The sequence below is a fragment of the Patella vulgata genome, chromosome 9 (assembly GCF_932274485.2).
Source record: "Patella vulgata chromosome 9, xgPatVulg1.2, whole genome shotgun sequence".
Taxonomy (NCBI): Eukaryota; Metazoa; Mollusca; class Gastropoda; family Patellidae; genus Patella; species Patella vulgata.
In genome coordinates, this window is record NC_065887.2 from 16,503,959 (window position 1) to 16,517,745 (window position 13,787).

The following is a 13,787-nucleotide window of genomic DNA, read 5'->3' on the forward strand; positions in this document are numbered from 1 at the left end:
GAAAGAATACTTTTCCCAATATTCTGAAATATTGTTACCTTAGTTTGATCAATCCAGAACATTCTGTTATTTTTAACATCCAGTTCTATATCTTCTACTGATGTTAGAAGTGTTTCCTGAGTATCACCACCATTTGTATCCATGGTAACAATATTATCATCATTTGTAATATATAATTTCATCTCAGCACCTAACAATAATAAACCAAGAAAGTTTTAGTTTGTAACCCCAAATTATCAAATTCAATTAGACAACACCACTTCATTATAAAACCATCAACTTTATTTGACTGTACAGAGCGAGTGCCATTCACAGGGTGCCTGTCTCACAAGACCGTGGGTCAGGTATGTGCACAGATGCTAATGAATATTCATGAAATTTAATATTCATAATCTTAGACAAATCAATTGTATGCAATTTGTAAAATGGCCAACAAACGGAGGGAAATGACATGGTGTTTAATGTCCTACTTTTTTCCATCCAACCAGGCTAATGAAGAGCAGACATACGCCATGCAGTTTGCTATGGGAAACTTTTTCCTGCACCTCAGCGTTTTTGCCTACTCTTTGTCCAATTCCAAATGTCACCGTTTTTTTTACGTGCAATGCACGCCAATGTGTAAACGGAACTCGGTTTCCTGTCCCATGCGAATGACTGACCTCTCACCTTCATCCTGAACCACTCACTTGGAAAAATTCCTATGAACTATCTCCACCAACACCACAATCGAGCTGACATCTGATTTCCAGCACGGGTAATAATTGCAAGCCGTAGAATATGCTTATATGTATTGAGGTTATAAAATATTGTTATTTTTCTTTGCAATCTTTTCAGGATATTAGATCATCCGATTTATCTTTCTGTCCTGGGTATATATACTAGTACTTTCATACTTTCATATTCTAATAATGTAATTTTTCCCGTTTTTCAAATAGATATCCAATAGATTATTAATTACATCAGTGTCACTCCCATTAAATTGTGTAAAGCTTGTATCAAGATAAGTTAGCACTTTGTACTGCACTAGAATTGGGCACCATTTTGTCACATCCCTATATATTACTTATTGATTTATCTTTAAGCATGTTCTCTTTGGATTGGATATATTTTTGTATAAATAGTTGTTCTCGCTATAAAGTTCAGGTCATACAATCACAGTATTGGCTATGGTTGACATTGGTTTGCTCAGCATTTTGCCATCATAGTCAAATATAGGGAAGGTCTGACTCAGGTTTAACAAACAAGCAAAGATGTGAATAATATACATACTTTTAGCAGCCTTACACGTTCTGTTACCGGAAAGGGTATAACCTTGAGCACAGCTACATTTGTACGATCCTTCTGTGTTCTCACATGTCTGATCACAAAATCCCCAACTTTTACATTCATTAAAATCTGAAGAAAAAACCATTGAAAGTATGGATGTCTCGATTTTGTTACAAAGGCTTAAGTTTTACATTCATTAAAATCTGAAGAGTTTGACGAACACTGGACACAAAGTAGGTCATTTCGAGGCTAACATATGATACAATTTTATTTCAATAATTTGCTTCTGTGAAATGGGGTTTTAAGTCCACTTGACACAAAGTAGGTCATTTCGGGACCAATCTGATTAAAACACTGATCCTATTTCGTTTCGTTTTTTATAGTTCAAAATTTCGTTTTAGTTGTCTTTACTACACTAGGATCTGGAAGAGTTGTTACCATTGACGTGTTCTGGATGATGTGAGGGATTAGCCAATGAAACAGTCTGTTATGGCAAGATTTTGGCGTGTGGTGCACGGAACTGTGGATAATCCACTAGAAACAACAATGATGATCAGTTAATCAAATTTCGACGTCATAGGGTCAAAAGCCACTCGTATGACCTCTGGCGCGACCTATCACTAAAACCAGTCAGATCTTCCTGTAGTGTAGGCCATCGAAAGTATAAAAAAAACGAAAAGAAATATAGATCTTTATTTAAATCACATTGTTTTCGGACTAACATATATTACAATTTGATTTCAATAATGTACATTCACATAGGGCCATAATAAGGATCTTTTGCAGTGGGAGGAAACCTGAGGACCCAGAGAAAACCTACGATGTTGAACAAGAAATCCTACTCTTTGTCACATGCAAGCTTGGTATCGAAACTAAGTCACCTGACTCAATCTTCATTAGCAATTTAAAGATAAATTGTAGTCTGTAAAGATCTGGGTGATGTGTTCCTGGTGAAAGAGACAGTTAGAGTTAGAGAAGGAGTTAGTCGCTCTTAATTGATTTTCAGAAGATATGAATATCTATAGAGTTGATTATGGGCTTGTCAATAGGAAAATTTACAACTCACATAATGGTTCTTTAATAATGATTCTTGCTTAAGGATTTTATTAAATTTTCTTACCAACGCATGTTCTGTTGTCTTCTGGACTAATTTTAAAACCAGTTGAACAATAGCATATACCACCAGTAGGTGTTTGTCTACAGCCATGATCACACGATAACTTACTACAACCAGTTGTACCTAGAAATAGAAATGAAATAGGGTTTAACGTCCTACTACCTAGAAATATAAACCATCATAAAACAAAACTTAGATAAATATAGAGAGAGTTTAAATCTATTCAACAGCAACTAGGTCATTTCGGGACTAAAATATGGTAGCCTACAATATTATTTCAATAATTCACTTGCGCATAGGGGTCTTTAGCTGTGGGAACAAACCAGAGGACCCAGAGAGAGAGAAATGGGGTTTGGTTTAACGTCCACTCAACACAAACTAGGGAATTTCAGACTAACATATGGTTCAAGTTTATTTCATTAATTCTCTTGTGCGTAGGGGGTCTTTAACCGTGGGAGGAAATCAGAGGACCTAGATAAAACCTATGAGGTTGGACAGGCAACCCTACTCCATGTCATGTACAAGCAGGGAATTGAAACATCACCACTTGGCTCAATGACAGACCTAAAAGGGATAAAATATGTCTTAAGGGAAGTAACTCTTCAAGGGTAGCTCAGAAAATTGCTGACTTTAACCGGGTTCCATCTTCAAAGAAGCTGAATTCTTTTATTATACGGGTCAGTAAAGATTCAATTATGTGAAATACATTTCACTATAAGGGGCAATAATTCGTCATTTAATGATTTTGTATATCAAACTACAAACTGGTAATATACTTACTACATGTAACACCTTCATCTTCACCTTTATCACAGTCTCTATTACTATCACATATATTTCTTATAGGGATACAATGTCCATTTGATGGACACGCCCATTCACCTGGTCGACAGTGGTAGGTACCTATATTTAACACAAGAACAGTACTACACCTTATGTTTTCGTATTTAGGGCCCATGAGACGGGGGCAGGGGGGGGGGTGCTGGGACACTTGTCCAGGGGCCCAGAGCCTAGAGGGGCCCGGAGGTATGCAGAGTGATGCTTAAAAAAAAAAATTGGGGCTATAATTTAATAAAAAAAAAATGAAATGAGGTTTAACGTCCTACTGTTCTGCTCCGAACTGGGCTAATGAAGACAGGCATACGCCATACAGTGTGCTATGAGGGAAATTTTGCCCGGACAGCAGCACTACGGCTTACTCTTATATCGAATTCCAACTTTCAAGAGATCTTTTACGTGCACGCCAATGTGTACACGGGACCTTGGTTTTTTGTCCCATCAGACGCCTAGACAGCTGTCCTTGTCAGGCCCTCCGTCCTGCATCACTGACAAGGGGGAGCCACGCCGGAAAATTAATAAAAGAAAAATAAGGTAGAGTATAAGAAAAGCTGTGACTTTTCTGAATGTGGGTAGGATAAGAATCGGATTCTGTCAGTCTACTTTTTTTTTTAAAAAAAATTTAAAAACTATAAGGCTCTCGTCAAAGTCAGGGTAGTTCTATCTAGGCCCTGGCAGGTAATCAAGGCCTAGCCCGGGCCTTCAAAATGACCACCATGTATCTTTCAGACATATTCCAGTATGGTCGAGTTGCTTGCCCTCAAGTTTGGCAGGCCTTTTTTGTACTATAATTTCTATATTTTATCACAGCACCAGTATATAAATATTCAACTGGTATTTACCACAATTTTCTTCTTCTGAATTATCACCACATTCATCCGATCCATCACAGATCCAATCTTGTGAAATACATCTTTCATTTTTACATCTATATTCTGATCCAGAACACACTGGGTATGCTGAAATACGAACAAATTTCTACACATAAAATGTCTTTATTTCAGTCCACACTAGGTTACTGAAACATGAACATATTTCCTGACATCAATTTATTTATCCTGAAGTATTTCAGATAATTAATTGTTAAATGTTTTAGCTACTAACTAAAAGCAAAGAAGGGGCTTAATTCTGTAATACAGAATAAGGTTTCAGACCACTATTTTTAAACCCTTTGTGTACAATTTTAAATCTATGCAGTATCTGGGCCTGTATCTTTCTTGTTGATTTCAAGCCTTAGGGAAGCTAATAGTCTGATAATTGTCTGATGAAATGGGGGCGAGGGCGCCATTTGTTTGCCTTTAAGTGAGTAGTTTATTTATACATGGGAATTCCCACAATCCATGTCTGACCTTCCGCCTTAAATTTTTAATTTCTTTAACAATATTTTTATTCAAGATTTCTAAATGGGATTGGGGAACAGACTTAGTCTATGTAAAACCAATTCTCATATTGATATTTAAAGATGGGTTCCCGGCTTCCCGCGTACAAACATGGTGATTTAATGGTATATATGGACTAAAAACCTATTCAAACTAATTAATTAACTTTGCTTCAAATTCTTCTCAAACATTGTAATTGCGAAGGAATGTCCTGCTATAAAAATTCGATCAAACCAGGTGATGTTTACGTCACGTGGCTTACCTCTCTTGGAATTCATTGCATACATAAGACGATGTTGTCTTTAATCGCTTCATGACTCATGCTGGCATTGCACAATGGGTTCTTTGGGTTGTATTCCTAATTGTTTTCAAATTTGAGTAAAGTCTGTGTCACTACAGACCCGGGATTGTACAGCGCAGTGGACGCTTACGGCTAGCCCCCGGATCCATTCACTTTTTTTCAATTGTCTGTATGTTTGTGTTTTCCTGAGTATGTCCTGTCCGTGTATTTGTTTTTGTGTAAATTTTGTGTGGTGCAGTCCCCCTGCACTTATTATTACAAATATCGAATCCTAATTAAATTCTCGGATTATCTACTACCCGCGTCTTTTTCCGTCATTTTTATCTCAGAAAGTGTTGTATGTCTAACTCTTCATAAAGTTTATCAACTTGTACATCAAACGCTCAATGTTCGCGTGTGACCTTTGAAATCACGCGTGCAGAAATTCCTAATCGTCGGGCTGTTGATTAGGGGAACCCTTACATTTTTGTTCTGTATACGCTCCAAGAGTGTTCAGTATTTTTCTATTAAGATTGGATGTCTCTACTTTCCATATGTACCAAAATTATTTTCAGTATTTTTCTGTTAAGATTGGATGTCTCTACTTTCCATATATACCAAAATTACCATACTTTTATTGGAAATAACCACCCGATAAATACTTTTCTGGGAACCTACAGATCTACAATGATGGACATGCTATGTCAGAAGGGATAATTTAATGTCCCGACCAGGCAGTGAGAAAGTTCATGTTTTAAAAATATGTTAATGATGTTGTAATTTTGTTGATGATTAATTTTTTTTCTCTAAGACATTAATAAAATTAAACAAGGTTGTTCTACTTACTGCAGTTTGTAGATTCATCTGAGTTATCACCACAGTCGTTATTATGATCACATAACCACTGATTTGATATACAGCGACAGTTCTTACATTGAAATAAATCTTCACTGCACGGTAAACAAGCTGAAAATAGAAAATATTATAAGAACTGAAACAGGATTTAACGTCCTTAACTGTCTGGGAAAAAGGAATAAGCTAGAGAACAACTGATTATCGAACAATCGGTATAATAGACTGACAGATTCATAGGCTAGTTGTCAAACTCACATACCATGCATATCCGTCCATGCATTTAAATTAATATACAGGCCAGCAGAATGTAGATGAAAATTTTAGTGTCTTGATTGTCTAAATAGGCTAAGCCAAGAAGGCTGCCAGTGCATCTGAGAAAACCCAAAAGATCGGTAAAAATTAAAATTATTGATGGATTCGGCTGAAATGTGGTGTTCGGTCATATGTCACCCTTAACGGAAACTGGCAGACGTGCAAAAGTGTAAATTTAGCGCTGTTTTTAGTACCATCCAAAGGATCAGAGCCTCGTTTAACATGGTGACTAGGCGGCGCCGCCGCCGCGCACTGGCCAAATTGTGCCGCCTACTGAGCACCAAAAGTTGAAGACTGGGCGGCAACAGACATACGTTTTGAAAATCGCTGACAAGGTTTTTCCCATGAACCAATACTATATCATGGTGCGTAGGTTTACAAAATCGTATTTCTGATTGTTTTATGGGTATATTTCTGTCTGCGGGTCAGCCGCATATCAGTGTTTTGATCTCGATTTTACAGGGTATAAATCAATCCATGGTTCAATTAAAACTAGTGTATCAAATTTCCGAAACTATTTTTTAAGTGCTCAGAAATCGAGTCTAAGAGAGTCAATTTTCAAAATTTTCTGGGGGAGGACCCCCCCCCCAAAAAAACCGCGCGGGCTCGCACCTACAATGTTCGCAGATCCGGCTTCGCCCTACATTGCCGCGCACCACCAAATCCTTAGACGAGGCTCTGCAAAGGATTAGACCCTTTCCTTTACAGGCCCGCCCTCCTCCCAATAAAAAGGAATAACTCCAAATTTCAAAACCAGGAAACATAAGATAACATATTAAACCAAAGAAGCGCCTATTTCAGTGTCGAATACGAAATGTGTCACGGTGAATTTGCGGTTTGCGGGCCCACCATTCCCCATTCCAGGTTTGCGGAATTACTGTTACATGTACGATGTCTTTGCAAGCTTAACCCATAGACCCTTTTCCCAAAATCCCAACTTATATTACCACATTCACATTAGATTACTACTGCAATTCATTGTTTGAATGTACCCGGTGCCAAATATGCGATTATACCCTTTTTATATAAAAATCACTTTCGAACTCGCTCGACAGCCGTATCTAAGGGATATAACTCCTGTGCGATTTTTTTAGGGATCAGACCACGGTTATTGTCATTAAGAGGAGATCATTGCATAATTTTATGGGCTTACATAACCAGGGTCTATTCCACATCCGCGTAAGCACAATTTGGCCAAGCTAGGACGTATAAATTATACTCTCGCCTTCGCACCCAGATTACAGCCAACTCCTGTACCGGATACGAATAATAGTAGGACGTTAAACCCCATTTCATTGCATTTGAATACGAAATCGACATGAAACTCGAAACTTGGCATGCTGGAATGACGGACTTTGATTTTGATATGATTTCACACTCATTTCTTGGACCATACGCTGGTACTTGCTAACTAAGAATCGCATATTTGGCGCCGGAAATGTTCAAACAATGAAACTTGGTAATGATATTATCGTTGAGATATTGGTAGATTTGTGTATGGGTCCAGCTTGCAATTATTCAATATCGCAAACGCCGAGTTTTTACCGCAAACCGCATGTTTACCGAGAAGCTCATTCAGTAGGCGCTGTTTTGGTTAAAGTGTTTTATTTTGTGGTTCCTGGTATTGGAATTTGGATTTATTGGGTAGATTTGTATGTTATTAGGTAATTCGACGTGCCGGTTTGTGCGGCGAAGGCCCGTTTCGTCCCGCTTAGTAGCAGTAGTAAACAGTAGCAATAACAGTAGGATAAAGTAAAGAAGAAAGCAAGCGAAAAATAAAATGGAAGGAGGTTTGGTTAAATTTCAGGGTCGGCGGAAGTAATTGTTGCTTGGGGTGGGGGTGGGGGCTACCTCCCCAGGTCTTTAGGGGAAGCGGTCCAGGTGTCGCCTAGGCGCCGGAAGCTCTTGGGGGGGGGGGGTCTAGATCCTCGAAAACGCTTTCTGAGCTATTTCTGGCTAATATAATTACTCAGCAATGAATTGAAAACACAGTCGATGGTGGATTAATCTTGTGACGCTGAACTTTACAAATACAATGTATATGCATAATAATACCAAGAATGTGGACACTCTTGTGGTCACAAATTTTGTCCGATTTTTATGAAACTTACAAAACCTAACCCAACAATCACGTGCCCTAACCCTGTTTACATCTCGTGACCTTGACGAAATCTGCCGGTGGCCTTAATATTTAGATCTGAACGTAATACCCAGGTTGTGGACCACCCAGCGGTTCGAATTTTTTAATCTAATTTTGATAAAATTTAAAATATATATTTATATCCCAAAGATCTCGGTTCCTTTCGATATTGGCGCGTATTGGACCGTAACCTGCTGGTTTATGACCCCCTGGTTGTACGAAATATCACGTTTCTAGCTTATGGGCCCGCTAGCGATCACAATTTTTATCAAATTTTTAAAACTGTTCAAATATATCACCGTTACACCATAATTATGGTTGAGTCCGAATATTCTGAAAATCGGACCGAAACTTCCCGTCAAAATTTTAATTGTCACTCCCCTTTAAGTAAATGTATAATAAAAGCATGTCGGTTTTTGTTTGTCTATTTTGCTTCCTTAAAGTTTCCTGTCAAAATCGTGCACAACTAATTTTATTGCATATCAGTAATAAAAGTAAATCGTAGCGTAGTAAGGTACATGTATGTTTTATTGCAAAATCCCAGTTTCTGTGTTTTGTCAAAGTGACCTCTGGTTACCCTAGATATAAGCCAAAATGACGATAGAGACTATTTATTATCTACGGAACGTGGCAATCCCCCACCTGCAAACATTCCTGGATCCGACCGTGCACACCCCAACTTCTGTCATAACTCATATTATATAGGCATCCTACGTCACACACGCATTCATATTCTACTGGAATCACAACTTAATCAGGCCTTAATCTTTGCTAACAACACATCAAACTGGCAGTGTAAACTCGTTTATGCAAATAAGAAAAAGGGGGTGATGGATAATGTAGAAGTAGAATTAATGTCATGTGCTTACATACATCGGATAAGCCTTGTTAAATATTATTGGTAGTCGGCAAACACATGACTCAACAAAATCCAAAATTCTGACCGACTCTTGATTATTTGACTTCCAAGTCTCAAAGCAAACATGGCGCGTAATCAGCAACCACAAAAAAACTACTCACATCGTTGTGTATGACATTTAAAGACGCCATAATTCTCGGTTGGTAAACAAAACCAGAAATTGTCAATAAATGGAAATTTGTTTTCTTTTATTCTTACTGTTTAAATAGAGAGCAGTGTAATATTTGAACATAATGATACAAATTAACAAGTAAACAATAAGGTCAGTCTCTCCATTAAAAGAACTTGTCTGAATAGAAACATTAGTAAATCTGCATATTGACACACTCAATAAACTTTGTTATGTTTAACAACTTCAGTTAATGGAAGACAAATATCTGTTACATCTTTAGCATATTATGAACGTATAGGTTTCAGGATCCCTAAGTTCCGCTATTTACGACACGGGGTCTAACCACGACAACTAGCAAAAACCAAACAACAAATAATAACACAACAACAACAACGATAAGAGACAAAGAGCAACAATAAAAACAAAGACAACAAAGTTAACAACACCAAAAATAATAAGAACAAAAGAATTTTAAAATCCGGGATGAAGCATATATAGCTATTTGGATACAATGATTTGAATCCGGAAAATTAAAAAAAAAACTGCCATGGCCAAGGACCGACACACAAAATAAGGTAAATTACAGAATCAGTTTTTGTAAGCAAGTCATCAGAGACGTACGTAGTATGTTTACAGTTTAACTCTAGTGACACTACCCTGTCAATGCACAATCATGTTCACAATATTTGAGTAGCTTCTAGAATGACCTTTAATGTCTATGGAGGGTGCCATTAAAAACTTTTATAGGAGATTTGACAGCAAATGGTTATTTAACCAAAAGCTGAAAAAGAAAATATCCGCACGGTGAAGTACATAAATGTTTATTCATCGCGACATACTGTTACAGTTTTTTTTTATGTCACAGTAAACGAAAGGTGCGGGTATAGTAAAAGCATTTTTTGGTTGTACCTTTGTGGGATTTACCTTGCGCACTTCAATATTGTAGAAGTTGAATCTCTAAAAGGAATACCAATTCAAAAATATCTTCAGTATCTTCAAATTGACAAATTTGCAACATTTAGCAGCACCAATGTCTCAGTAGCATTCACTTTTAAAAATACATGATCAATTAAAAAATCCGCATCATTCAGCGACCTCTGCATTTATAAATAAACAGTTGCCATAATTACAACAGGTGTGATTCCTCACGGCTTTGCTGGAGATTTGTAATAGCCGCATATTACTGCCTTCTCCATGTAACTGCAGTAGGGTGCCGTTATTATATCAATTGTTTACGGGCGGTCACATAAAGAACTCTTGGCAGATGGGATTCGTATGGAAGCCTATAACTACCATTCATAATTTCAACTCGAAAATAGGAAATTAAGAAATAACACACCGCGATAATAGCGCCCCCCGTTTTTTCTTAATTTCTACTTTTCGACTTGCATTTTGGCTTGTATACCGTCTTGTCGCCTCACATTTTGTCGTAACTTTTACTTTTCGACTTTCGTGTTCTGAAGAGGCGAAAAGTAGAAATTATGAATGGTAGTTATAGGCTTCCATAGATTCGACCAAGAATAAACAAAAACGTCGCTGTCCGTGCAAAAATTCCCCCATTATTTCACACCGTATGCCCGTATAAAATATATAATTTAAAGTCTAAAATATATTTTTTTTTATTATGTAATCAGGGCGGATCTAGGAATTTTTAAAAGGGGGGGGGGGACGCTGCAAAATGAAGGCATTGACCGCAGAGACGGGGCACGCCGCTGTGGGGGGGGGGGGTCCCAAGAAAATTATCCGTCATTTCCTTGCATCTGTAGCCATTCCAAGACCTATTTCCCAGACTGGTGTGTTTGAGTCGATGGTTTGAGTCATTTGGGATCCCTACAACGGGTTGGGAACGGACATATTTGAGTCTGAGAAAAGTCACTTTCAGCAATAAAAAAGGGCACTGTCGAAAATTAGGGGGGGGGGGCGCCACTCGCGCCCCCATTGAATCCGCCTCTGATAATTAAGAAAACATAATCAGAATATCAACTGTATAGGTGGTAGACTGATATTCATTTTAGAGATTTAACTTTCACAACAGTGTAGTATTAAACACATTCCCCTAATGCCGATCAGAAACTTTGATGTATAATTAAATTCGTCAAACATGATGAACTATTAGTTCATTAATTATTGTATGTCATGATATCTAGCTTCTATCCTTTATCGACGGTGCTTCGAATCTAGAAATGAGCTAACATCCAACTCTACTTTATGTACATAGCGAGTATACTGAGTATACTGATGCACTTCCGGGATGTCGCTAAAGGTCAATCATTGCTCGATGCTGAAGATGTCGGATGATGAGCGGATTAATAGATTACAACAAAAATTCTGTGTAAGACAGGTTATTTTTAAAACGAAAAATATCGAAATGTTTCACCAATTCTCAATCTTCAAGGGAAAGCTTTGTCATTATCTTAGATACTGTACAGTTCTTGCATTGCATTTGTTTTTAGTTAGCTTGCCAAACCAACTAAAGATTTGACCGTGGAGATTAACAAGTAAATGCCTGACCTCAAACACCGAACTTCCATTGATAGTGTTCTTGACTTTGTTAAAAATAGAGATAATGCGCAGTGAAAACCAGCCAACCATAGCTTAAAACAGCAAACAATAATATGGAAAAGAAAATACAAACCGGGTTCAGAATTTAACTTTTGTGTCCAGTTATTGGTTCAAAATTGCATTTTTGATCTAGATAGGGTCACTGATATTAAATATTTTAATCGTCTAAGAAGCCATTAATTACACATAACTACATTAAAATTTTGTATATCACGTTACTGGTTTGGGTGAGGACGAGTGGTCTAACTCGGGTGCTTTGGATCATAAGGTCTGTCATTGGCTAACTCATGAGTTTTTTTCCGGGTCTTCCGATGTCCTTCTACTGCAAGCGAATTACTAAATATTTTGATCTTCTAAGAAAGCATTAGCAAATAACGCTCGAGACCATAGAGAAACCAAAGCCGGGAACTGATTCTAAAATATTCATTGAGTCTTAAATATCGAATACCGGAAGCACATATTATCACGGTAAGACAACAGCATCAATATTAAATGAAATGGATCAATATTGAATTATAATTCCTGTTTTAATATCAAAGATCATGGATAATATTGAGTTAGCAGTTGTACGAAAGTCTTCCAGTGCACGCCATTGTGATCAATGGTGTATTCCAGAAAGAATCCTTGCAGAAATGTTGCCAAACAATAATTATTTCCCTTTAACTAAATAGACTCAAATCTGAACCCCAAGTCTAAACTCTCGCTAATTAAGTAAAACATTTGATACCACTTTCAGCTCTGTCAGTGGTGCAGGACGTGGGGGCTGGCAAGGAAACGCGTCTAGTCGTTTGTATGTGACGAAAACCCGACGGTTAAATGGGTTTTAACGTCCTACTGTTCTGTTTCGACTGGCCTAAGAAAACCGGCATACGCCATGCAGTGTGCTATGAGGGAAATTTTGTTCGGACAGCGGCGTCGTGACCTAGCCTTTATTTCTAATTCCAACTGCCAAGGGTTCATGTACACGGAACCTCGTTTTTCGTTCAATCTGAACGACTATTTTTGTCTCTTGCCAGGCCCTGCGTCCTAGCTTGCACGTAAAAGAACCTTGACAGTTGTATGGCCGTCTTCATTAACTGGTTCTTGCAAAAAAGTAAGACGTCTCATTTCATTTCTTGGTTGAAGTCTGCATGTAGTTTAAAAGTTTACAAATGCATCAAGTCAGTGTAAGACACTTGTGCTCGATATGACATTTGTTGAAGTACTCGTATAGCATTTGAGATTTCCCCTTAAGCTTTTTTATTTAACGTTGACTTGCGCGGAATCTTTCGAACAACATTGTACCGTACGTCTAAATCTATTGTTGTGAAAAGTCCTTTCTAAAGAAACAATGCATCATGCAGATCTTGGTTGTACCGGGAGACCAGTGTACCCGAGCCGAGTCATCAAAAATGGTAATAACTCTCGTTTGTTCTTAAGTCACTCAAATATCAAGGGTTATATGCTTATTGGGTGTTTTCCTTTTACCGTGTATGGAGTTATGACAGAAGATGGTATATGACAGAAGATGGAGTTTTAAAGACAGAACAGACAAATGGAGAACAAATGTGCCAATCGGATATTCGTCATGCTTATTGCGCACTCGCCAACGTTTACGTCGGTGATCGACTGGCCCGGCCCCGTGCCCTGTACCAATACCAATACCTGGAAAATACTTGGAAATTCTTATTCTGCACACAGAGATTCATCTTCTTCATAATTCGAGAATAGATTTCTGCTCTGAATGGCCGCCATATCCAAAAATTAGTATACTATTTTGTAATGCGGCTCTACTCCGTTTCACATCTGTCATACACGCGACGATTAAAGGCTCAATACCACTCTTGTTGTAACTGAATAATATGTCCCAATCTTTATTCTGGTCAACAAATTGTACTATTTTACAATATTCCAATTAATTGATGATATAAATTTCATCTTAACACACCTAATTTAAAAAATTGGAAAAATTCAACTAAATGATTTGAAAAGCCTGACGTAAAGCTTTTCAAATGTTACTTGGATTTAA

At 37.7% G+C, this 13,787-nt stretch overlaps 1 protein-coding gene across 1 annotated transcript in view; it reads right to left on the bottom strand.

The window, feature by feature from the left end:
• The window catches only part of LOC126832696 (low-density lipoprotein receptor-related protein 2), a 52,287-nt gene that overhangs the window by 19,424 nt on the left and 19,076 nt on the right, over positions 1 to 13,787 (bottom strand). The window contains exons 2-7 of the mRNA XM_050563563.2: positions 5,726 to 5,845; positions 4,063 to 4,179; positions 3,164 to 3,286; positions 2,387 to 2,506; positions 1,270 to 1,395; positions 39 to 190 (exon numbers count right to left, since the gene is read on the bottom strand). Coding sequence (XP_050419520.1) covers positions 39 to 190; positions 1,270 to 1,395; positions 2,387 to 2,506; positions 3,164 to 3,286; positions 4,063 to 4,179; positions 5,726 to 5,845 — 758 coding nt within the window. The remainder of the gene's footprint in view (positions 1 to 38; positions 191 to 1,269; positions 1,396 to 2,386; positions 2,507 to 3,163; positions 3,287 to 4,062; positions 4,180 to 5,725; positions 5,846 to 13,787) is intronic.